At 44.9% G+C, this 23052-nt stretch overlaps 2 protein-coding genes across 2 annotated transcripts in view; both read right to left on the bottom strand.

Annotated features, from left to right (window-relative positions):
* ITCH (itchy E3 ubiquitin protein ligase) overlaps nt 1–23052 on the bottom strand; it is an 811820-nt gene that overhangs the window by 654212 nt on the left and 134556 nt on the right. The gene's annotated exons all lie outside the window — the stretch shown is intronic.
* On the bottom strand, nt 11743–13449 carry LOC146812093 (general transcription factor II-I repeat domain-containing protein 2-like). The gene has a single exon (XM_085614555.1). It carries the CDS (start codon nt 13351–13353, stop codon nt 11803–11805), a length of 1551 nt encoding a protein of 516 aa, XP_085470681.1. The 5' UTR covers nt 13354–13449; the 3' UTR covers nt 11743–11802.

Raw genomic sequence — 23052 nt, 5'->3', positions numbered from 1 at the left:
ACAAGGCAGTTTACGGTCAGGCACCAGCTTACATCAGAGATCGTTTGGAGTTGTACAGCCCAGTGAGAACACTTAGATCTTCAGATTCTCAGCTATTGGTCTGCCCCCGTTACAAATTAGTAACGAAGGGAGGGAGAGCCTTCTCTGTATTAGCTCCTCAGCTATGGAACACGCTGCCTGAGGTGCTGCGCAGGGAGGGGAACCTCCTGCGGTTTAGAAGGATGCTAAAAACATTGTTGTTTAAAAGAACACTGTGCGGAACTTAAACCAGGAAGTGCCTTCATTCTGTGTCTGCCTAGTTTATTGTTTTTTTGACCATCGATTTCCGTGCGCCTAGAGACCTGTAGGTGATTGGGCGCGATATAAATCTAATTTAACAATAACAAACCTAGCCTGGGGAGCTGCGTACCAAGTACTTTAATCCATTTATTGTTGAAGGGTTTGTTGACTTCAGTTAAACTAATTTGACTTAAACGCATGATGTCCATGATTTGTAAGTGACATGCCTAAAGCTGTGAACGTAGTGCATAATTGGTGGCATGTCAAGGGAGATGACCTCCATATTTCACTGGGTCTCCACATTCCAACACTCCCAAAGTAAGCGGAAGATGCCGGATTTATTTTGTTACTCAATAATAGTTTCGTTTTTTCCAAATGCATTTTACACCAATGCAAGTTATCAAGAATGCACAGTTGTCATATCTTTTAAACACACTAAGTATTATTAAGTATTGACATTTGTACTTGAAGCATAGGTACTTCCAGTACACATTTTTTTCAGTACACACACATTTACAGATAGGCTTGCTCTCTCCCTGAGCACAGGGAAGTAAAACACCATACAAGGCATAATGCCAACATTTGGAAGCAAGAGGAAGAATTAAAAAAAACTAAAACCGGAGGAATTTATTTTACTTGCATTGATTTGGAGGCAATTTTAGGGAGGAGACAGCAAAAATAAAGCTGTATGAGGTTTAAAAATTCGTGAGTCAGCCTGAGACAGGTGTGTTGGCACATATGACATGGGTAGAAATGGAAGTGCATGCAAATATTCTTCAAGCGCAGAAACACTATGGCAATGGGGCCTATGTGCATAGGAGTGCTATCTAGCACTGCAAGTGGGATAAAAAAGTTTGAGAGGGTACTCTAAAGGCATGGGCAAAGAACTGGAACTAGGAATATTTTATTAGCAGCGCCACCTTAGAAATACGAAAAACCCTGCGTATATGATTAGAATACTTTCATCAGCTTCATCCCAATTATTTTCAGGGAGAAAAATGCAAATACTCTGAGGCCGGGCTTACATCCACCCCACCCTCTAAAACAAGCATTTACAATGCAATGGTCTCGGCAGTGTTAAAGCTAGAGCTATTGGCACTGCTCATGACATTATTTTTGTTTATGTTTTTATTTTTAAAACATTTAAAGAAGCGCCATTGTTATTTACAATGTCAATAGCTTAATCTATCTCAAATGCGAGACCTATTGCATTTGCACCCACACACAGAGCCACACACACAAAGCCACCGACAAACACAGAGCTACCCACACATAGCCACCTACACAGAGCTATTCCCATAGAGCAACCCAGACAATATCCAGAATGGCGATGCAGGGGCTCTAGAAGGGGTGAAAAACCAACAAAGCCCCATTACCAACCGAATGGTCTTTTAAACACCTGTGAAGTACTGGGGGGGAGGGGTGCTGTGTGTGTGCCCAGAAGCTGTTTCAGCCCGGGCTGACGGAGGAGGGTGTATGCACTGACCGCAACCTGCCAGGCCAGTGCACAACTTTTGCATCCCTCTCTTTCTCTGCCTGCCATTGTGCTCCATGCTTCTGAAAGGTGCTTAAAAACAAAACACGTGGATTTGCTTTGAAATGTCCGATCCTGCAGCAGCACACTTCCAAAGTCCATACATGACAGAAACCCGATTGAAGGCCCCATTCTCCCGATTTTTTTAATTTTTTTTTAAATCTCCCACTTTGGTGTTCTGAAATGTTGGCATGTATGCGTTATTATTGGTCGGATTTCTTAGATCCAATCAAAGGCAGTATGAACTGTTCTGATTCGAACATGGGCTTTGCGTAGACGAGTCATTACTCTAAGTAATGGGCGTCTCCTTCTTAAGTCAATTGGCTGTGTTAGGGGCGGGTGAACGAAATGAAATGATCGCTTGCGATTGGGAGTGAGGGTAGCGGCCATCTTCGAACGGGATGAAATGGCTTATTTAAAATACCGGATTAGTCACATTTTAAAATTGCAATCTTGTTAAAACAATAAATAACGATAAAACATTCTGATTGTGTAGCTACAGTCACCGGTGACTGTAGCTACTGGTATGACCTGTGACCCCGGAGCAAAGTTCAGAATTATTTAATCTTCAGAAGATGGCGGCCCTGGCTGTGCCAGGGAATGACTGGTGATGACGGCCGCCGCACAACCTGCCCTCCAGGTTCAGTCATGGGGGTGCACTATTGCCCGATTTGCCGACAGACCTCCTTCACTGGCAAGGGACACTCCTACAGCAAGAAGCACCAGCAGAAGTTGAAACAGGCGCTAGGTGGCTTTCTGCTCAAGGTACAACGTATATGCTATGTTGGGCGTGAGTACAGGTGTGTGGTGTCTTGCGTACCTATTTTACGTGATTCCTCTGCTGTACAGGTGTATCCACGTGATTTTGTAGAGTGCTATAAATATTGGTATGCCGCGAAACCAGCTGGTAGAGTAACATTAGTAACAATAAAAAAACCTGGCGACAAAACATGGATCTCAACATCCAGCTCCGCGCAAAGGACTTTTCCTGGACACAAGGAGCGGAAAGGTGGGAGGGATTCCTCAACTGAAAATAATGTCCAGATGGTAATTTTCCAGAGGTCCGAGTGACCCGGTGGTAGACTTTTCAGGAAAGGCTTGATGCACCCAGTAGGACCCGAGGCGTGGGAGGGACAGGATGCACCATCGAGCGGCACCTATTTCAGCGACGGCGAGCACTTCCCTTAACCTCAAACATGCGGTTTAGTGTAAAGGTGTTATTGATGCTAGATGGGTTTACCCGCTTCGATCTGCTCTACATTGATGGATGCAGAAATGAAGTGAACAGCAAACCTATATATATATATATATATACCGACGAGTATTTCTAATAGTAGAATTTTACTTCAACCCCATCGCGAGGATACTGCCCGAGGTGATGGGCCACGCTTACCAAGTACTAATTGATAGAAGAAAATAACCAATATGAGAATAGTGTGTCCTATCGAACACTAAAACATCCCATGAATGGGTTACTGCAAAAACCAGTGACAAACCCACAAAAATATGGTCGCGACGCTGTTAAGGAAACCCACAGGCACATCGTCCAGACCGAACAAGACCTCAAAGGCCACCACACTAAAACCTTGGGGGATATATGATTAGTATTTGCGTAAGTGGATCCCCTTTTTAAAAAAACAAGCTGGTTATGAAGTGTGAAAAGGGGTTAGAGGAGAGAAAAACACAAGAAACGAAGCACAGGAAAACATACTAGCCGAGGGATACAGTGTGATAGACAAGAATATGTGAATATGTGGCTCTGAAGAAGGAGGTGTGAAATTACGGTTGGGTCAGGGGCACAGGCCGAGGGTGCTGTGCGCACAAGAAAGGTGTGGGTGGGGTGGGGGTCTCAGACCTAATAGGACTCCTAGTGGTTAGGAGGGGCGCGTCCATGCACGCAGGGCGCGTCCATGCACGCAGGGCGCGGAGTCAGCTGTCACTCACCCGTCCCCGACCACCACACACTTGATGGCCTGCATGGTGGCTGCGGCGGCCCTGCTCTAGAGGATGGCGCTAACACTGGCGCTCGAGCGGGTTAGCAACCCTCCTGATCCGACCTCGGCCGCAGGCGGACACAGATCGCAGACTGAAGCAGCCACCACCCTAAACCAAGACTAAGCTGCAGGGAAACAGGAAGTGCCGCGCAGGCGTACATCCGGCCTCACCTCCCGGCGCGCGCTGGGTTGGGTAGTACTCACTACCGCATCATGGAAAGAAAAAAGGGACAAATCATACGTAAATGGAGGCTGCATCTTGTACCCAGAGACTCCTCGTTTTCACGAGAACCCGCTGCTTTAGCGTGCACACCCCCTGCAATTTACTCACCACTGTGGCGCGCGCCCCGAACTAGTGACATCATGCGCTCTCCCGCGGGACTAGGGAGGGGATTTTCTGATATGCCCCGAGCTCAATCGCTTAAATGGGCCATTTTAGAGCACAGTACACAGTGGTCGAAGATCACCTACATTCATGCTAGGTAGATCGTATATTATGTTTTTAGATGTTTATCCGAATGTATATTTTACGACTCTCCATTAGCGCAACACTGTCGTGTGTTTGGCAACGTTATACTCGCGCAGTGTTTTTGTTGTTCAACTCGTCATCCTGCTGTGTTCCCTTTCAAGCTTCAGCTTTGCTGCGTACCTTCAGCTTCGTTGATTTGCAGGTGGTCTGGTGAGTGGGAGACCACCACGCATTGAGATCAGGTGAGGGAGCAACGCCGGGACACCACCGCCTTTCTCCGAGGCACAGCAGAAAATGCCTCGGAGAAAGGGAGTGTCCTTTTCGGATTGGGGGGCGTGTTTTGCTGTTGTCTCCTCCCTGAGACTTCTCGCAAAAAACACGCCCCCCGATCCGAAAAGGACGGGGCTTCAACGGAGTGACTGGACCTCTTCTCCAGTGGCTGGCCAGCATTTAAGAGGCCAGCCAATGGAGAACAGGAGAGAAGAGGGGCGGGTGCAAGCCCCTCTTCTCAAAGTCACTCAAACTCATTAAATCTCGGAGCGAGACTGCGCAAGCGCAGCCTTTCGCAGCCGAGACCTAAAAAGTAACAGTGGGGCGCCATGGCCAATGGCTTAAGGGAGCCGCGGGTCAAAAAAGTTTTGGAATCACTGCCCTAGTATAATGCATGGTTTCATGAAATAAAATACTACTAATTGCAATAAGACACAAACAATGAGATACAGTTTGCCTGCCACCCCAAGCCCATAAGACAGTTGGGCCACATACACTAACAGACACTAGAAACAAACTTGATTCCGATTATTAATCTTATTTTCTGTAACCTTGCCGAAGTAGTTGGTAGGGCCTGGCGTTTTGTGCATTAAAATGGGCCACCTAATACAAAGATATTTAATTTAGTGATATATCCATCACCTAATCCAGCATCACAAACAATATAAATTGCACATTGTTTATTTAAGGATATGCTGCTACGTACGGAGACCTGCTGAATCATTGTTTAGTCAATAAACCTTTAAGACTACCAGGTGCACTCCTGGGTACTAATCAAATCACGTTCTCTCCTGTGAATCACACAAAAATAACTTAAAACACTCTGGATGTGGAATCACAAACATTGTGTAATATAGTGATTATCACCTGCCTTGCGCAGACCATGTAGAAAGTAACATTTCAGACGAATCAAGCTCTTTATAAAGCAGCATTATTAAGAACACCCCTATTTTTGCAAACATTGACACCTTAATAACAATGCGTTTTTCCTGGTTTGCTAGTTATTTCAGCGCATTGGAAGTTTATAATGATACAAAAAGTAATTTCTAGTTAATTCAACCATCAATGTTGGGAACAAGCCAAGTTGCGACTGTGGTGTGCTGTGACAAATCTGTGCTCAAGCCAGTCTGGCACGAAGCACGCCCGAAGAGAGTCCTTACATGATCAAATTATCAATCACGGATGATGTGACCAGAGTAAAAGGAACAGAGGTGTACATTCACGAAGAAAAATAAATTAGGGTGCATTTCTAGAAAATCGTAGAGATATACATTTTTTTTTAAAAAAGAGAAAAAAACAAAAACATTTCAATCCATGCACGTTTACCAGCAGTCTGAAGAGTCTCTCTTGCAGGATGGGTTAAATCGCTGTATTATCCCAATCCCACCGAAAAGCAGTCAAATTCGTTTCGGTTTTGTATTTCACACACCTATGACACAACCACAATGTCTGGCAAGAGAATGAGTCAACAACGTAATTGTTTGTGTCAAAGTAAATCCATTCGTGGCAAAAATAAAATCCACTGCCCCCTCCCAAAAATAAATAAACAGGGCAACAGAGCTTCCCCGCTAAGGGCCTGATTACAAGTATAGGTGCTATTTATCGCACCTGTTAAATAACGATTCTACAAATAATCATTATTTATCGGGTGGCATAAATAGCACCTATTACGACTTTCTGGGGACTAACATGCAGATTTTGGTGTTTAGCCCACCAAAATTCCCCTGGTACAGTAAATACTTTATACTTTTCCCTGTTAAATTTCGGCAGGGTTAACCTGCCTAAATTTAACTAAGGTTGAGGTATTTAACGCATCCGATAATTACCAGATGCGTTAAATACCTTCAACCTCGTGATTCCAACCGACGCGTAAACAGTTTACGAATGGGTCAAAATATAACGAGCAACTCGTAAACAGCGTCTTAGCAGTGAAAATTATTTAGAGTTATACCAGTGGTTTGAAAATGTTATACCTGGTGCGTTCACGGAGTGCCACCCTGGGTAATTCTATAAGCAACACCTGATCCATAGGATTCGTGGGCTAGCACTAGTGGCAGAGAATGCATACTTTGGCTACTGCAGAGAGGTGGCTAGCCATCAGTGAGTGTGAGTTTATGTCAGAAATAATCAGTTGTGTCATGAAGAGCGCAAGGTGGGGAAAAGGGAACATGTGTGAGAGCCTTTTGTCAAGACACGAATGGGCCCATAACTGTGTCCAACTGGATTGTGGAGCCAAACATGACCATAGCATATGATAGAGAATAATTACAGTTGTGTTCCCCACTGTTCCAACACAGATCAAGGGGTAGTAGTCGTGCCAGATGCAACTTCTGTGGCGTTTATTGCCAGTCATTAAGGATCTTAAAGTAGAGGAATTTTAGACAACGGTCCCTAAAGATCTTATTGTGGTCTAGACGCCGTATTGCTCAGTCTTCGGGCAAATATTTCTTGCCCAGAGGTACCTGCAAATACTGTCAGGTCGTACTAAGTGAGGGACCTGAGAGCAGTTTTATTTTGAACCCCTTAGAGCCGCAAGACAATTCCTTTAAATTGACTCTAGAGCCTCAGGTACTGTGGTATGGGGGATGGCAACAGTTCTATCAGCGGAGGGCTCAGTACAGTCACAAGACAGTGAATTCATTGTAGATATTTCCAAAGGTCTGTGGCAGGAAGACTAAATCACTCTTAGTGGCTGTAGGCGTTTAAGGAGCATGTCCTAATAAAATTGGTCTTCATATTGCACTTCTTTTTCATACCAAGATGCCCAATAAAATGGTTTATCGGTTATACGCAGGAATGAGTCATGCCACAGCGGTGCCCTACTATGGACGAATGGCACTATACCTAGACTAGAGGCTTATGTGCAGTGCACCATGCCATTGCAGTTGCTTTGAAGATCAGGTTTTCTGCCGTAGGGCGGTGTGTGGTGGACAAGTATACTGAAAGGGAAATATTGGGGCATCCCATGATGTGCCGTTGGATTCACACCCACATTGGAGCATCCTACAGGTCATACATATATGGGGACAACGGAGAGACATGAAGGCCAAACTATACGATGTCATATGTGGAAGGCATAAGCCACCCCGCAGTGGTATTCACCCATAGCCTTGATGCACGTAGCCTGGGTAATCGTCGGCTCCCGATGTAAGATCTGATGTTTGCCTCTATCAACGGAGAAGAGTGTGGGTTTCCCAAAGGGGTAGAATTCCCAATAAGTGGTTTTAATGGGGGCGGAGGGGAAACCGTCATGTTACCCATTGGTATCCTCCCGCAGTGTCACAGGTTCAGGTGTCCCCACTTAAGGAAATCATGCCTAGTCCTTTCCACCAGTGAGAGAAGGTGGTCCTTTACCATTCCAGTGATCCCCCTGTTGATGGGAATACCCAAATATGTAAAGCCCTTCGGGATATGGCAAGCCTGTATGCATACACAGACAGTAACCCTAGACATAGGGTGCGCATCACATTTAGTTCTGTTGATACTGTATCGGGCCAGAAGTGAGAATTGATCAATAGTGGACATTACAGCTGAGATGGAGTATTCAGGATTGGATAAGAGTAGGATGTTGCTGCCATATAGAAATGCCGTCATTTCACAATCACAATTTCACCCAGCTATAAATGCCCTCCCCCACTAGTGAAAGGCATATTGCCATTGACAGGGGTTCGAGAGTCAACAGGAAGGAGAGCGGAGATAAAGGCCATCCCTGCCGGGTGCCCTAATGGATTTAGAACGTATATGACAAGAAACCTCCAGGTGACATATGCCATTGGTCATCACCCAAAACCAATGTGGGACATTATACACAGTCAAATGCCTTCTCTGTGTCTAAGGAGAGGGCCAGTTTGTTATGTGCATCTTCCTTCATGTGCCAGAGCAAGTATGGCAATGTCTGAAGATGGTTACGGTAGCATCGGACACGAACAAAGCCCATGGAATACTGAGAAAAGCTACTGAGAAAATCGACAGCACTGACTGAATACCAAAATATGTACTACTGCCTCAGATTTATGGTGTGGTGAAGCATTTCATCTAGGTAGAGCCCTCAAACCTAGCACAAAAAAGTTTAAAACACCAAAGGGGATGTACATGCCACAGAAAATAATCACTGTATTAGTACTCAATCGAATTTGTATTCACAGTGACAAATATTTTTGGGAATGTCAGGTAACAATATTTCAGAAATCAGCCAACATGCGTTTTGACATGTACGGTGGCTCACAAGCCTAGGGCTTTTTCCAAGGCTTGCACAATTATTTGCATAGTATAGGTAAAAGAAAACGTGTCCCTATTAGCATACAATGGTGGCTGGAGATCCTTGATTGCACGTAGGTTGTATGAGGCTACTGAGGAAGTATAAATGACCGTATTTCACACTCAAAATGTTGAGCTTAAAAAAAAGAAGTTAGTCTTGACCGCATCAAGACTACAGGCCTCTGACATCTGATCTCAGTAAACTGCAGCTAGGCGTCACAATAACCTTCCCTCAAGCTCTAACAAGGACCTCTAGCAGACACCATAGGGACATATTTTCTTATCTCTATACTACACAAAGAACATTGCAAGCCTTAAAAAAGCTTTAGCCCAGACAGTTTACCAAACAGGGCGTGTTGGCTGACCTCTGAAATAAATCTTGAAAAAATACCTCTAATCATGTTCATCTCCTATAATAAGTGGTCATGAAACTGTAACCATAACAATAATGAGGGATATATGTGCATTAACTGCTGGATATTTTGACAAGACATTCCAAAAAATATTTATGGGATTGTGAATATGCATTTGATTGAGTAATAATATAAGTAATTATTTTCTTTGGTGTGTACATCACTCTTGGTGTCAGGAACAAAGTGTACCTGAGATTAGTGAATGAGCCGTGGGATTACCTCATGCAGTCTGTTTTCAAGTATTTTGGCCATAAGTTTAGCTCAACATTGATCAGTGAAATTGGAAGGTAACTGGCACAGTCTAGGGGCATATTTATTTTTCCTTAAGGAAGAGGGTGATAGTGGCTTTGTTAGAGATGGTCTCCAAGGAAACAGCTACAGTAGCTTCTTGGTACTACTTCATCAAAAGTGGTACTAGACAGGGTTTACCAGTCTTATAGAACTCTCCAGGGTATCTGTCCTCGGTGGAGGACTTACAAGTCAGTTGGGCCAAGATAGCTTCAGCCACCTCTTCCGAAAGGCTTTGATTTGCTCACGTGTGGTTTGAGACTCCAAAGAAAAGAGGGAAGAGCAGCATAAGGGCTTAATAGCCCACAATAGGTTATCACAGCACCATGTGCATCTGAGATCGCCAGGATGCTCAGTTGGAACTGAGCAGCCTGGAGATGTCCTGCATTTTCACCATTATCACACCTCAACCACTGTAGTTTTACCAGTGCCTCTTTAGCTGTTTGTTATAGTGAGAGATTAAGTTCTAGTTCTATCTAGAGTGTGGACGTGAAAGCTAATATGAACCGACTGAGGAGGTCCTGGACCTCCGGCTCCACAAGTTGTATATCTCCCGAACCCTATGTTTTGCCACAGCAGTCTAGCATCATACCTCCTCTTAGTGTCGCTTTCCCTGCAACCCAGAGGCTCCTGAAAGATCCTATTAAGCCATAGTTTTCTGGAGAGTCTCAGTTTGTCTTTCTGTTCAGCTGCTTGTATGTAAAAACCTTCATTGTCTGGGTGGGGGTCGCACCAGCCCCATATATCTAGATCAAATCTCCCAGAGCTGTGGTCTAAAGGGCCAGCACCCAAGAATACAGTCAATGCATGACTGGGTACCATGCTGACGGGACAAGAAGGTAAAGTCCTTAGTTGTGGGATAGATGAAGCGCTATACATCTGATAAGGCATAATCTGTCAATAAGTCCTGCAGAAGGGCTCTATCAGGTTGACTGAGATAGTCGGTTGCTCAGTTAGATTCATAATAGGATCCAGGGATAAGTTCCAATCCTCACTTATGAGTAAAGATCTGCGCCCAAAGGAAGTGAAAATTTGGAGATGTGGGCTAGAATAGGGATGTTGTCATGTTGGGGGCACAGATGGAACCTACGAACAGTGTCCTGCTCATGATAAGTATTTTGAGCAAGACCCATCTGCCAAGGTTTTTAGGACCTTATAGGGAAGTCCATGCACAATGAGGAAGGGCACCCCACACTTCTTGCACGAACTACAAGAAGGGGATGTATCATCTCGCCACTAGCTCTCACCATCCTGCTACTGCTCACCACTGTGCCCATCCAGTCGGATTTGAGTTTGAGGGACTCCTCTGGTGGAAGATGTGTTTAATGAATAAAGACAATATCAAGATTTTTTTGTGTTCAGGTACTGCAAGATCTTCTTACATTTAATGTAATGTGACAAACCGTTGACATTCCAGCCAAGTAGTGATAAGGGTTTGGATAGCTACAAATATACCCTATTGACAAAGTAGAAGAATCATAGTAACCCCTAGACAGTGTTGTATGGTTTCCACTTTTTCAATAGCAACTGTTCATTTGTTGGACAACATAAATGTTGGGATGGTGTTAGACTGGTTCTTTGCACCCTCTCAGGATATGTCAGCCTATATTCCCGCTAGCTCACAGTGCCACTGAATGTACCCCTAATTCTGGTAAGGAAGCAAATGGTTTGGGCAATCTCAGAACATGATAACCATGACTCCCCAAGGAATCGTGGTACCAGAACCTTTTCGCTCAGTCACTCGAGAATACCCAGAGAAATACACAAGAAATACACAGAGGGGCGTTTCAATATTTATTGAACCATTGTCATTCTTGTATAAAATATATGCGATGCAATGATTAATAAACAGAAGCAGATAAAAGTGATTAGCAGTATGACAACAGTGAAAAGGATTAACAATTCTACTACTGTGCTAAAACAGTGTTTACATGCTGGCATATAAGTACTGTTTATAGTGTACTGCAGGGGTGTCAAACTCAAATTCATCAGGGGCCGCATCAGCAGTTTGGTCACCCTCAAAGGGCCGGTTGTATCTGTAGGACTATGTGTCCACTATTTATTATCATAAATTATTGTCACTGCATTCAATTATTACTGTTTTTTGTAATAATAACTAGCTCTGAAAGCAGAAACATAGTCAGAATAATGGCAAGTAGATATTCAAATGTACAATTATTGTACAATTTATTGAAAAATGATTTTTGGTAACAGACAGGAATTTTTTTTTTTAAACATACAAATATTGCCAAACACTGTTTATTACACATATGGCAAACACAAGGCATTAACTTTTTTTTAACTTTTCTGACTAGATGGCTGACATCGTTTTCCTGAGGTCAGTCCATCGATGTCTGGCGTTAGGTCTTGTGCTGTAGCAATCCGCAAAACAGCATGGAGGTTTTCATCAGTGATGCGTGATCTGAGCTTGGTCTTGTTCAGATTCATGACTGAAAACATCTGTTCACATAGATAGGTGCTCCCAAACATGGACAGAACACGTGCAGCTTGAAGTCGGAGCTGTGGCATCAAAGCAGGGGGGAGGAAACGGTAAAAGTCATCGACTGTCGCATCCTGGAACTTCGCTTTCAGGCTGCTGTTGCACTGAAGTTCTATTAATTCCATTTGAAGGTGATGTGGTGCACTGTCAACATCGATGTTGAAGGGATTGGCAAAGCTGGTAAAGGTTACGTTTTGTCCTTTAAAGTCTGAAAAGCGTCGATTGAATTCTTCAATCAGCCGATTCACTTTGGTACCCAATCGAGCACATGAAAAAGTACCTGGGAATGAGGTTGAGATGCTCTGGCAGGTAGGAAAGTGGGCAAGACTGTCTTTTTCAAGCTGTGACTTCCATAGGCGCAGTTTCTCCTGGAAAGCTGTTATTGCCTCATACATTGAGGTTATGACTTGTTTGCGGCCCTGCAGCTTCAGATTCAGTTGGGCGAGATGCTCTGTTATGTCACACAACATGGCAAAATCGCACAGCCAGTTTGGATCTGACAGTTCTGACAAGGGCTTACCTTTACTTTGCATAAAAAGAGTAATTTCTTCCAAAGGCTCAAAAAATCTCTTGAGAACGGAGCTCCTACTCAGCCACCTTACTTCTGTATGGTATGGCACATCTGTATGTTCCATGCCCACCTCCTTCAAAAAATGTTGGAACTGACGATGATTCAGACCCCGTGCACGCAGAAAATTCACTGTTTTCGTGACTGTGGACATTATGTTATCCAGTTGCAGAACCTTGCCACACAGAGCTCCTTGGTGGATAATGCAGTGATAAGTTATCAGCGGCGTGTGGCAATTACTTTTTTTCATTTTCTCTTTTAACAGTTCAACAAAGCCATTTCTCTCTCCACACATTGCTGGAGCGCCATCAGTAGTAAGTCCCACCAACTTTTCCCACGGTAATTTCATTTTATTTACGGATTCCTCCACTGCATTGAAGATGTCCCTCCCAGTTGTTGTCCCATACATGGCGACCACATCCAAGAGCTCCTCACTGACAGACAAGTCTTCCTTCACACCTCTTACAAAAATAGCTAGATGAGCTGTATCAGTATTGTCAGTGCTTTCATCAACAGCTAATGAAAATGCCAGATAACTGCATGCCTCTTCAGCCAACTTTGTTTTAAGATTACAGGCTAGGTCCCTGACTCGGTCTGTGATGGTGTTTCTTGACAAGCTGACATTGCTAACAGCCTGTCTCTGCTCAGGGCACACCTGTTCACATACCTTCAGCATACACTGCTTTACAAATGCACCTTCTGAAAAGCACTTTGAAGCTCGCGCAATTTCTATAGCCACAAGATAGCTGGCTTTCACTGCTGCATCATTTTTTGCTGTCATTTTTGGACCTTATGTTGCTTTTCCTGGTGGCTAAGGTTAGCAAATTTGGCTCCATGTTTGGTCTCAAAGTGCCGGCGTAAATTGTATTCCTTCATCACTGCCACTGCCTCATAGCAAATAAGACATACCGGCTTGTCTCCATTAATCACAAACATGTATTCACTTTCCCATCTCTCCTGAAATTGCCTTCCCTCTGCATCAACTTTTCTTTTCTTGGACATTTTTGGGTTATTAATTTGATTGTAGTTTATGGTCCCTATACCACTGTAAAGTGACACGGAAGTGGTCAGTATATCCAAAGTTTTTGAAGCAGAATAATAAGCAGACCCCCCCTAATAAGCAGACCCCCCCTCCCCCCCACATACATCATATGTACTTACAGTACAGGAGAGAAGGGTTCAGGCAGCCGTTGGATCTGTCACAGGATGGCATGCGCTCAATATAAAAACAAGTGGAGGTTTCCTCAATGCATGTAATGTGGAGGTTTCCTGTAGAACGGCCGGCGGCGCTAGAAGGCAGACGTTCCCTGGCTTGTAGGCTGGCGCGCAATGCGCTGAAGAGGCGGCCGTGCATGCGCTGAAGAGGCGGCCGCGCATGCGCTGAAGAGGCGGCTTTCGAGGAATAAGGTGAAGGCTTTCTTGTGTCAAAATAAAAGCTAGAATAAACGGTGAAGGCTGGTGGCCGGCGGCGGCTACACGGGCCACATGACGAGGTCTGGCGGGCCGGATTCGGCCCGCGGGCCTTGTGTTTGACACCGCTGGTGTACTGCTACTATTCGTTCTGTAATTTAGGTGCCTACGGTGGATGTTCTGCCAAGAATCCCCTACTGGATGATCTAACTCCCCATTACCTGAAGGGGAGTGTATGCAGGTACCCGTCTTGGCCATAAGTTTGACATCCTTCCTCGCAGAGGGTAAACAGGAATCAGCTGGGCTGAGACTCCGACAACAGCGACTTCGCAATGACAGCAGAGTGCTCCTCTCATATGAGCATGGAAATGCGCGTGAATTTATAAAACCGCATCCACGCTCCTGTGTCGAGGCTTCAACCGGGCTGACTTTTTTTATTCTCTTGTGATAGCCATGTTGCCTCATGGCCGAAAAACAAACATTTGCACAATGTGTGTTTAGGCCTTGTACTAAATGTTCAAGGTGTTGTGATGGTGTACTTACGAAATAGAATTATAAGCTATATGGTTTGAGAGAAACTAATTCTGCACTGTCACACAAGCAAATGTGTGTCAAAAGTCATTATGTAGTAAAGAAGGCAACTTAAGACACACATGTATGTAAAAATGGCAGTGTTTCTTACCAGGTCTAACCCGGCCATGCGACAACAGCGAGGGGCGGGGGAAGGAAGAGGGACACCTGTTGAGCTCCTGAGAGGGGAGCTCTTTTATCATCTGTTCAGAGTCCTTGAGCCCTTGGGGCTCCGGTCAGACAGCAAGTGGTGGTTCCAGGTGAGGAAGAAGGGGAGAGGGAAGAGAATAGAGAGAAGGCGGGAAAGAGAAAACAAAGTCACAAGCAAACTCCTGTACCACGCGGACAGAGGGGAGTAAACAGTCCTGGTCATTTGTATGGGGATGCAATGTGTCTTGAGAGTAAATGCTGCAGAATTGATACAACCGAGGAAGAGCACAATACAGGAGAATGATATGAAAAAAGGAAGTCTTAACCAGACAGGCTCTTATTGGATTGTGTTCAAGTTGTGTCCTTCGTATCCACACACCTGTTCAGTAGGAACAGAGTGGAGAAAACAGAGGGCCTACCTATGTTCTCAGAGAAAGATAGAAGAGACCACACCCCAGTACCAGTAAACAGATGGAACCACTTCTCTATCTAGACCCACCAAAAGTGAACAAGTCCTATTCATTTGTCTTTTCCTTCGGGTACACTGTCCACCACTGTCGGCTTGAGGGGTGATCTTGACTTGTATTTGCCTCTATCCTTGCTAAAGGAGTCCACAACCTGAGGCCACCAGTGGGTAGGATCCTTTGCAGTAGGAGAGAGGTCATGTGTGCACTGCAAGGCAGAGATATCCATATTTGATTTGTCTAGCTGATCCAAGGAGGACTGTAGATCACTCAGCTCAAATAAATCTTTAGTCTTGCGGTCTGTTGTCACCAGCATGTCTGCGGGTCTAAGATGCTATATTTGAGGTCCCAATGCTGACTGGGATCTGAGTCCTAGAATAGTCTTTCATTTGATGCTGGTTACAAAGGAGTAGTCGGGAGACAAGGAAAAGTGGTACCCTCAAATAGCAGCAGGTCTTTGGTGTGTTGATGGCTTATGGCACAGAAAATGACTGGACCTGGGGAGGGTTGCTGAATAGCTGTGCAGTCCTAAATGCGATAGGCCCTTTGAAACTCCAAGGGTTTGGAGAGTTGGATAGTAGAACATTTCAGGAGCATATCATTGAAGAATAAATGCTTCTGCACCCTCAGGGAGGCCATGAATATGAATGTTTTTATGGCATGCTTTGTCTTCTGGGGTGGTAACCTTATGTTGTAAAAATTGATTATTATTAAAAGATTCCATATCGAGTCTCTAATCAATTCTATCTAGCTGAGACTAAAAGGTGGAAATCTCTTGCCTCAATGATTTTACCTTGCCTATAAGATCAATCATTATGAAGTTTATTGCAGACAGTGTCTTTCTTATGGCCATAATTTCCTTAAAGAGCACATCCATCCCAAGATCAGTCGATTTGGAGGCATTCGCCACCTGGCCTGTTTTTGGTTAGCTGACCGCTTCGGAGAATATAAGTTGACAAACTGCTGGTTTGAGTGCGGTTATAAAGGTTGGGGGCTCGCATGGTCTTCGCAACAGAGGAAGAGCATGCGCTGTTTGTTCACTGGGTGAGTGGCCGCCAAGAAGGCAGCGGATGCTGGAGAGGAAGACTCTGAATATGTAATATGGTAGCAATGATCTTGTGTACCCTCCACTCATGGCGTGAGTGTCCGGAGGCAGATCAGAGCAACTGATAGCATGTGACATATGCATCCGGGCAGGGACGGAAGGCAGTAAGCGCTGCAGACCGCATTTCATTGGTGGGTGCAGTCAGGTCAGTCTAGGTTAGTTTTAGGTTCCTAGGATCAGGAGCAGATAGAAAGTCCCATGTAGTGCTAGTTTGATCATTCACAAGCATCTGAAGCCATCAATATTTACTGAACGTCTTCGATTTTTAGGATGCTCGCAGCGAGTACCATAACAGAGGGCAGTAGATGTGTATCTCATGTGCCTGCTATGAGGTCGGAGGGAAGTACTACTGAAGTCATGGTTGTCTATCATACAGGCGTTCCTTCATTGGTAAAGCCTTAATGAAGGTTAACTAGTTAAGTTGTCATCTACTTTGTCAGCCCTCATCGTTGAATATCAGTTATCACTAAGCTGTTCACTGAGAAATTAAAGAGTCACTACAGGAAATTCTCTGGAGCAGTCGTTGGATAGCAGACACTAAGTGAGGCGGTGTGGGGCATTATTTCAGATCAGGTGCAAGTGATGGTCAGTAATGTGTTGCGTGAGGGCGTCACCAGGTCTCTCTACCTGGAAAAATCTCCAAGTGAACTGATATATCACCAAGAACTGTAGCACATGTATGGTATGAATAGCTAAAGTGCGACTATAGTGGGAAGGATGCTGTTGCTCAGGTCCAGGGGGAGCACTAAGTCTCAGATTATACTAAACAGCTGTCTTCCCAGTGACAAGAGCACAACTATGTAGTGTCAACAGCATCACGGTGAAGGGGAGGACTCAGTTGGAGGTTAGCAGATTTGCCAAGAGGGAAAAAGGGAGATCTTCTCCAACTGGCTGTGTGAATCGCCTCACAATGGACTAAATCAGGTCACTCCCTCATCCGTACAGTGCTACCCGGGGCCCCATCTCTTCAATGTTGGCTCAAGTGCTCAATGGTGTTGGGAAGCTCCTGTCCAGAGCACCCCAGCTGGCTGCCATGAGGGGAGTTTGGCATGGGCGGGAGAGGAGATGCACAGGCAGTGGAAGGAAGAGGCTGCTCTCTAGTCATGGCGTATTCCAAGATGGCAGGAGGCAGCTGGAATGCGACCGCGCCCAACCAATCCAGCCTGCTAATGAGAGCAGTGACGTTTCCCCTCCAAAATCTACGAAACGAGGGCTGCATTCGCGCTGTGAGTGAGACGGCCATAAGCCTTGGTTGACTGCAGCAGGAACAGGGTAGAGTTGTGGAGGAGCTTCAAAAGAGAGTAGGCATTATCGCCTCGTAGCTCCAACCCACAGCATGCATTCTAATAGAGGTCAGCCAGGATACAACAAAGCAAATCACCTACATCACAACCAGAACATAAAGCAAATAGAACAAGCATTAGCATAGCCAGTAGGTCTCGCCTTTGGGACCTTATAAGTATTTAGCCATGCAACAGTTGCATAACTAAATACTTATAAGGTCCCAAAAGCGAGACCTATTGGCTATGCCAAGCGGCCTTGCGGCCGCGGAAGTGATCGCCATTGCGATAAAACATCAAAGCGGCCGCGAAAGTGAAAGTAATCGCGGGAAAGGGCGGCGCGCGCGCCCGCGCACATGCACTGTAGCTCTAGGCTGGCCTCATAGCACTTTTTCGAGCCCTCTCAATAAGTCTCGCCAGACCAGCGCATGCGCTGGGTCAGGCGAGACCTAAAAACGGGCTATATTGACTTAAAAAAAGACTCACTCATGGGTTGTGGTTTCTAAACCAGGGAAATGGATTCACAAAAATTGGGCCAATGTGCAAATAGACACTACAAAACGTTGGATCAATGTGATGTTGACTGAAAATCCTTCAAGTTGAAATGATCAAAATGCTTTATATAACAAGTATTTGCAATGCAATAGGTCTCGCCTTTACGCGAGTTTGAGCTACTGGCATTGTAAATGACAATTACTTTTATTTATGTTTTAGTTTTTAAAACTTAAATAAAAGGCCTTGTCATTTACAATGCCAATAGCTCTAAATCTTGCAATTGCGAGACCAATTGCATTGCAAATGCTTGTTAAAAAATGTGACTTTTACTGCACATATTTTAAACAATCTGCCTCCACCAGAGGACACTGCAGGACGCCCGGGCTAGAACGTATGCTGACTGCAGAGACAAAGACATGTGGTTTGTGTGATACGCAACCCAACCCTAGCTGAATACAATGTGGTTTATCAGAGCCATATATTTTAGCCTGTGAGGTTCTGCTGCAGTCCGTAATTTGAAGCGGAGGGATGTGCCACTAAAAAATGAACGCAGATGGACACAAAAGTATACACTGCCGAAGAGCGACACAGACAAAATCGCAAACACTCTGGTGCTACGTAAAGCTGAAACCAAAGGCAAGCGCCTCGCCACAAATAGCATGCCCATATGCCGTTCACGGCAAAATTACAAAGAATGCAGAACCCCAGGCTCAACAAGCAGCTCGCAAAAGCTAAATAAAATACACAGAAAGAAGAGCAAGTTGGGCGCGAAGAGACTTGCTCAAGTTTGGCAGAAAGGATCGGCGATAAGTTTGATGAGGTCTTAAAATTAAAAGACTGCATGTCATGGCTCAATACGTGTTTTTGTTTTTTAAAATCTTCATCTGTTTTCCAGCTTCTTATTAAGTTAAAAACAAGTAAAGCGACATGAGCTCCAATTAAACTTACGGCGTGGCTAACTTTGCCCTCCCCCTCAGAAAGCCCATGAAAAATGAAGAGCGCAACTCTGGGAAGTTTGATTTGGGATGGGGGGGGGGTAGTAAAGGGAGGAGCGGCTAGGCTTTTCAATGAGGAACCAGTAAACAAGCTACCAGCACACCCTCCTACGTCATGCCAAACAAAGATGGCGAATGTCTGTCCAGATGGGACTTCCGAAAAATGGACAGGGCGGTAACAAAGAAGCCTAATTCCCAATCACATGCCAGCGTTTACCCTAAGTGATGACGCCAGTCAATGGAAAAGAGGGGCGGGGCTTCAAGTCCCCTTCTGAAATTGTATGAATTACAAGAAGCCCTCGCATAGCGAGCAGCGCTTTGCGCTGCAACGCCAGGCGAGACCTAAAAAGGAGCTCTGGATGCCTATGTTTATTTCCAAGCGTTGTCCAACTGGACGTTATGTATCCCGCAGATTGCTCATCCATCGCCATCCACAGATGTGTACTAAAAACCTGACAGCTGTCAAAAGGTTAGGTCATGTGTTGTGGTGGTGCACAGGTACACAAGTAGTCACATGGACACTTACTAAGGGACATGTCAAATGACAAGCCTAACAATGGAAATAGAAACAAACTGCCCTGTATTTCAGAGGTCTCCCACCATTTACACTCCTAACTAATCATAACTAATTATGCAAAACAGAAAGCAGGCATGTGACTAACACACAAGTATGGTCTTTCAAGCTTGGGAGACCTGGTCATCTCCTGAATGGTCAGGTAAAGAGTCCAGGTCAGTTGTAAAAAGGCAAGTGTTACCTTTATTAGGCCGTGTCTAAAAGTGCTCTGCTGTTGAAGGACTCATGGACTACACCCATACTTTCATCAGGCTTTGGGTCAGCCCACTGCTCATCACTAGTAGGCTGTCTTATCAGTCTCATTTGGTTGCTACTTATTTGATGGCTTTCCTTCCTCCCCTGTCCTTGGGTGCTTCCCCTTGCCCCCAGAAGCATAGCCTTTTTTTAACGATCCTTTTAATTGGCTGACTTGCATCCTTGTGCTGATCACATTCAGTAAACTACTTTCTTTCTTTGTTCCTAGCATTCCATGGAAGGGCATCTGTTTTCTTTCTCTCTCATGTGCATCCCCATCACACCCCCCCCTTCTCCATATTGCCTGTCAAGCGTGTCCGTTGCTTCCCGAGCTTCTCACTGTCGAGCAGAGCTTTTTTTGTTTAAACGTTTTTTTGTCAAAGTCCAATGTCCTAACCGGCCCCCCCTTACCCCCCTCCCCTCCACCCAAAGCTCTCCAGCTACGTCATCCTTTGTTCACTCGTCAGCAGCATTTATCAAACCCCCATCTGCTACACAGCTGCTTCCCCAGCCCCTCTGCGTGCAAACATTTTTGATTTATTTTTTGGGGTTGGGCAGCAGATGAAAATTGCTGGAAAAAAAAACCTTAATGTGCATTTTATTCATTTTGTTTAATTAACCACACTAAAATGGGTATCTGTGATTCTGGAAACGTAACTTTAAATAAAAAAATTTAAAAAATATAAAAAATTATGATGCATTGAATCAGCAAAGTCCATAGATTTGCAGCTGCAAAGCCAAAAGGACTACTGGTTTTGGCAATGCTTGTTCACTGATGGCATGTCCGCTACAGACACTTCTATTTTCTGTTCAAAACTCAAGATCACAACTACTACTTGTGGGAAAACTCTATATACTTGACAGTTCAACTGGAAGAGTTCTGCCTTTTTTTTGCAAAACCATCATGAGAGCATATCCCTCCCAAAAAAAGAGAACGGTTTGTGCTTTTAACCTTGTGTTTGCAAATGAGAAGTCAGTTCTAGTCTATTTCTTGGCTGAAATTTGAGGGAGTAGGATACAATACCTCATTCTCCCCTGCCCCATAGTCCATGCCAACCCCTTCCCTCCTCCATCCCCCTCCCACCCCATGGTCATGGCACCCTGCTATATACGGACTTATATTCATTTTTTTTATTTTTTAAATTAAGTATGCCAACATGGGTCTTATCTGTGACACTGTCACTGTGGAGCTGTGTAACTATGTTCTCATTATTTCAGTTAAAAAGCACAATGAGCAGCACTAATATCATAATTGCACGCTGGGATAAGTCAATTTTCCATTCCCAAAATGATAAACCACATTTCTAAGAAAAATCAAGGAATGAGACACAAATCACCCAAAAATGGGAACAAGAAAAAAAGTATGACAAAAGGGGTCTCAAGTAACGAAGAGAGGAACGAGGCATTATCTTACAGATTGGAGTAGAGATTCTAGCGTAGAGGTAGAAGGCCAAGGACACGGGCAAAGGTAGACATCAAAATGTATAAGCAGAAGTATAGTTAGGAGACTAGAGGTATTAGAACATGATCAGTGGCAGAGAACTATGGAGAACAAACTGCTATTGTTAGGTGGTAAAATTAAAGGTTGGGGGACTCCGCTATAGGCAGGAGTAGAGGTAGTAGTGTATATTAGTTGTGGGTCATAGGTTAGCGATGTGGAATGTGCAGTATATTAGCTCATGGAATTATTTAAAAAAAAACAAAAAAAACAAGGTCAAAAGGTACCCTGCATACCCATTGGATGATCAATATTTTACAGCACTATAGGAGGCTGGCTTAGTATATGGTGCACACTTATTTAAGTGAAGCACCTTGCACTAAACCAGGCAGCCCTTATGGTGATTTTAGTGGTCTTAGACAACCAAAGAAAGCTCTCTAAGTGGTAGCTGTGGAGAGCAGCCTTCAGGCTTATCTTGAAGGAGTGTTAAGCAGTTTGTTTTACCAGAACTAATCATGTAGTGAAGGTTAAATAAAAAAAAAACTACACCGTGTATATATTAAAAGATGTCAATTTATTACACAACACTCACTTACACATTAGTATATCTCCTAACCGGGGATATAAACACAAATAAACAACAATACTTCAATTGCAATAGGTAAGCACGAAATACAGTGGTCTCCAGGGGGGAGAGCAAACCATATATTGAGAAAGTGGAATGCGAACTGCGACCAAAGTTGGGACTTGGACCAGAAGACTCAGAGGAGCTGGGGCCACCAGGAGACACCCAAGGTTGGTACCCAGGAACCCTGAGGAGGCTGTGTGCAGAGTGGAAACACAGCAGCGTGTGCAATAAAAGTCAACGGGGAAGTCACAGTTGCAGTTTTTAAGAAGGACCCTTCCCAGTGGATCCTGAGGAAACCCCATGGAAGACAGAAGGTTGGAGTTACCCCACTCGTGGCTACCCCAGGAGCTAGGAGAACTACACCAGGGAAGCCGGGTGCATAGGTGCCAAGTGATGTTGAAAACCACTGTAGACCACAATGGAGAACTTCAGGATAGATGCTGCTGGAGAAGTCTGTGCAAGATTCCGGTGGAATCCATGGGTGGCTTCTGGAAGTGAAGAACCCGTAAGCAGAAAGGACAGTGTCTGTGCCACTCAGAGGTGAACAGGAGGCACGGAAGAGCAATGCCCACCGATGACAGATGGTTCAAGTGAGTCGACGGAGACACTGTCGCTGCAGCTGTGAGGACCAGGCGACGCTGAGGAAGACCAGGAGCCAGGCAGGAGCCGCCTTACATTGGAAGTCGAGAACCAGGGGGTAGGTGACCGGCAGGAACACCAACAAGCCTTGGCAGCTTCAACAGGCGTGGAAAGCGAAAAAGGAGCAACGTTAGGACCAGCAAGGTTCAAGGGACTCACCACAAGCAGGAGAGTGAGAACAGGCCACAGCAAGTAGAGGAGCCAACTGAAGAAGGAGAAGACTCAAAAGGACTAACACGCCAAAGGCACAGGAGTCGGAAGACGACCTCAAGTCGCTCACCAAGAAGGAAGGTCCACGGTGCAGAGGATGCAGTGAAGACACTGTACTTGGCAGGAAAAGATGCTGGAGGCTGGAGCCTCCTGTAGCCCGATGATCTCTGGAGTGGAGAACCAACAAGCCCTGGCAACGGCAAGTCATCGTGATGCACAAGAGTTTTGTCCCAGCGGTTCTGATGAGGGATACTGGCCTCAAAATACCAGAGAGGCCAGATCAGGCCT

The sequence above is a fragment of the Triturus cristatus genome, chromosome 7 (assembly GCF_964204655.1).
Source record: "Triturus cristatus chromosome 7, aTriCri1.1, whole genome shotgun sequence".
NCBI lineage: Eukaryota > Metazoa > Chordata > Amphibia > Caudata > Salamandridae > Triturus > Triturus cristatus.
The sequence above is the reverse complement of the archived record's forward strand: the minus strand, read 5'-3'. Positions and strand labels throughout refer to the sequence as shown.

Coding starts and splice junctions, on each gene's coding strand:
- LOC146812093 (XM_085614555.1), bottom strand. CDS start 13,353: ATGACAGCAAAAAATGATGCAGCAGTGAAAGCCAGCTATCTTGTGGCT.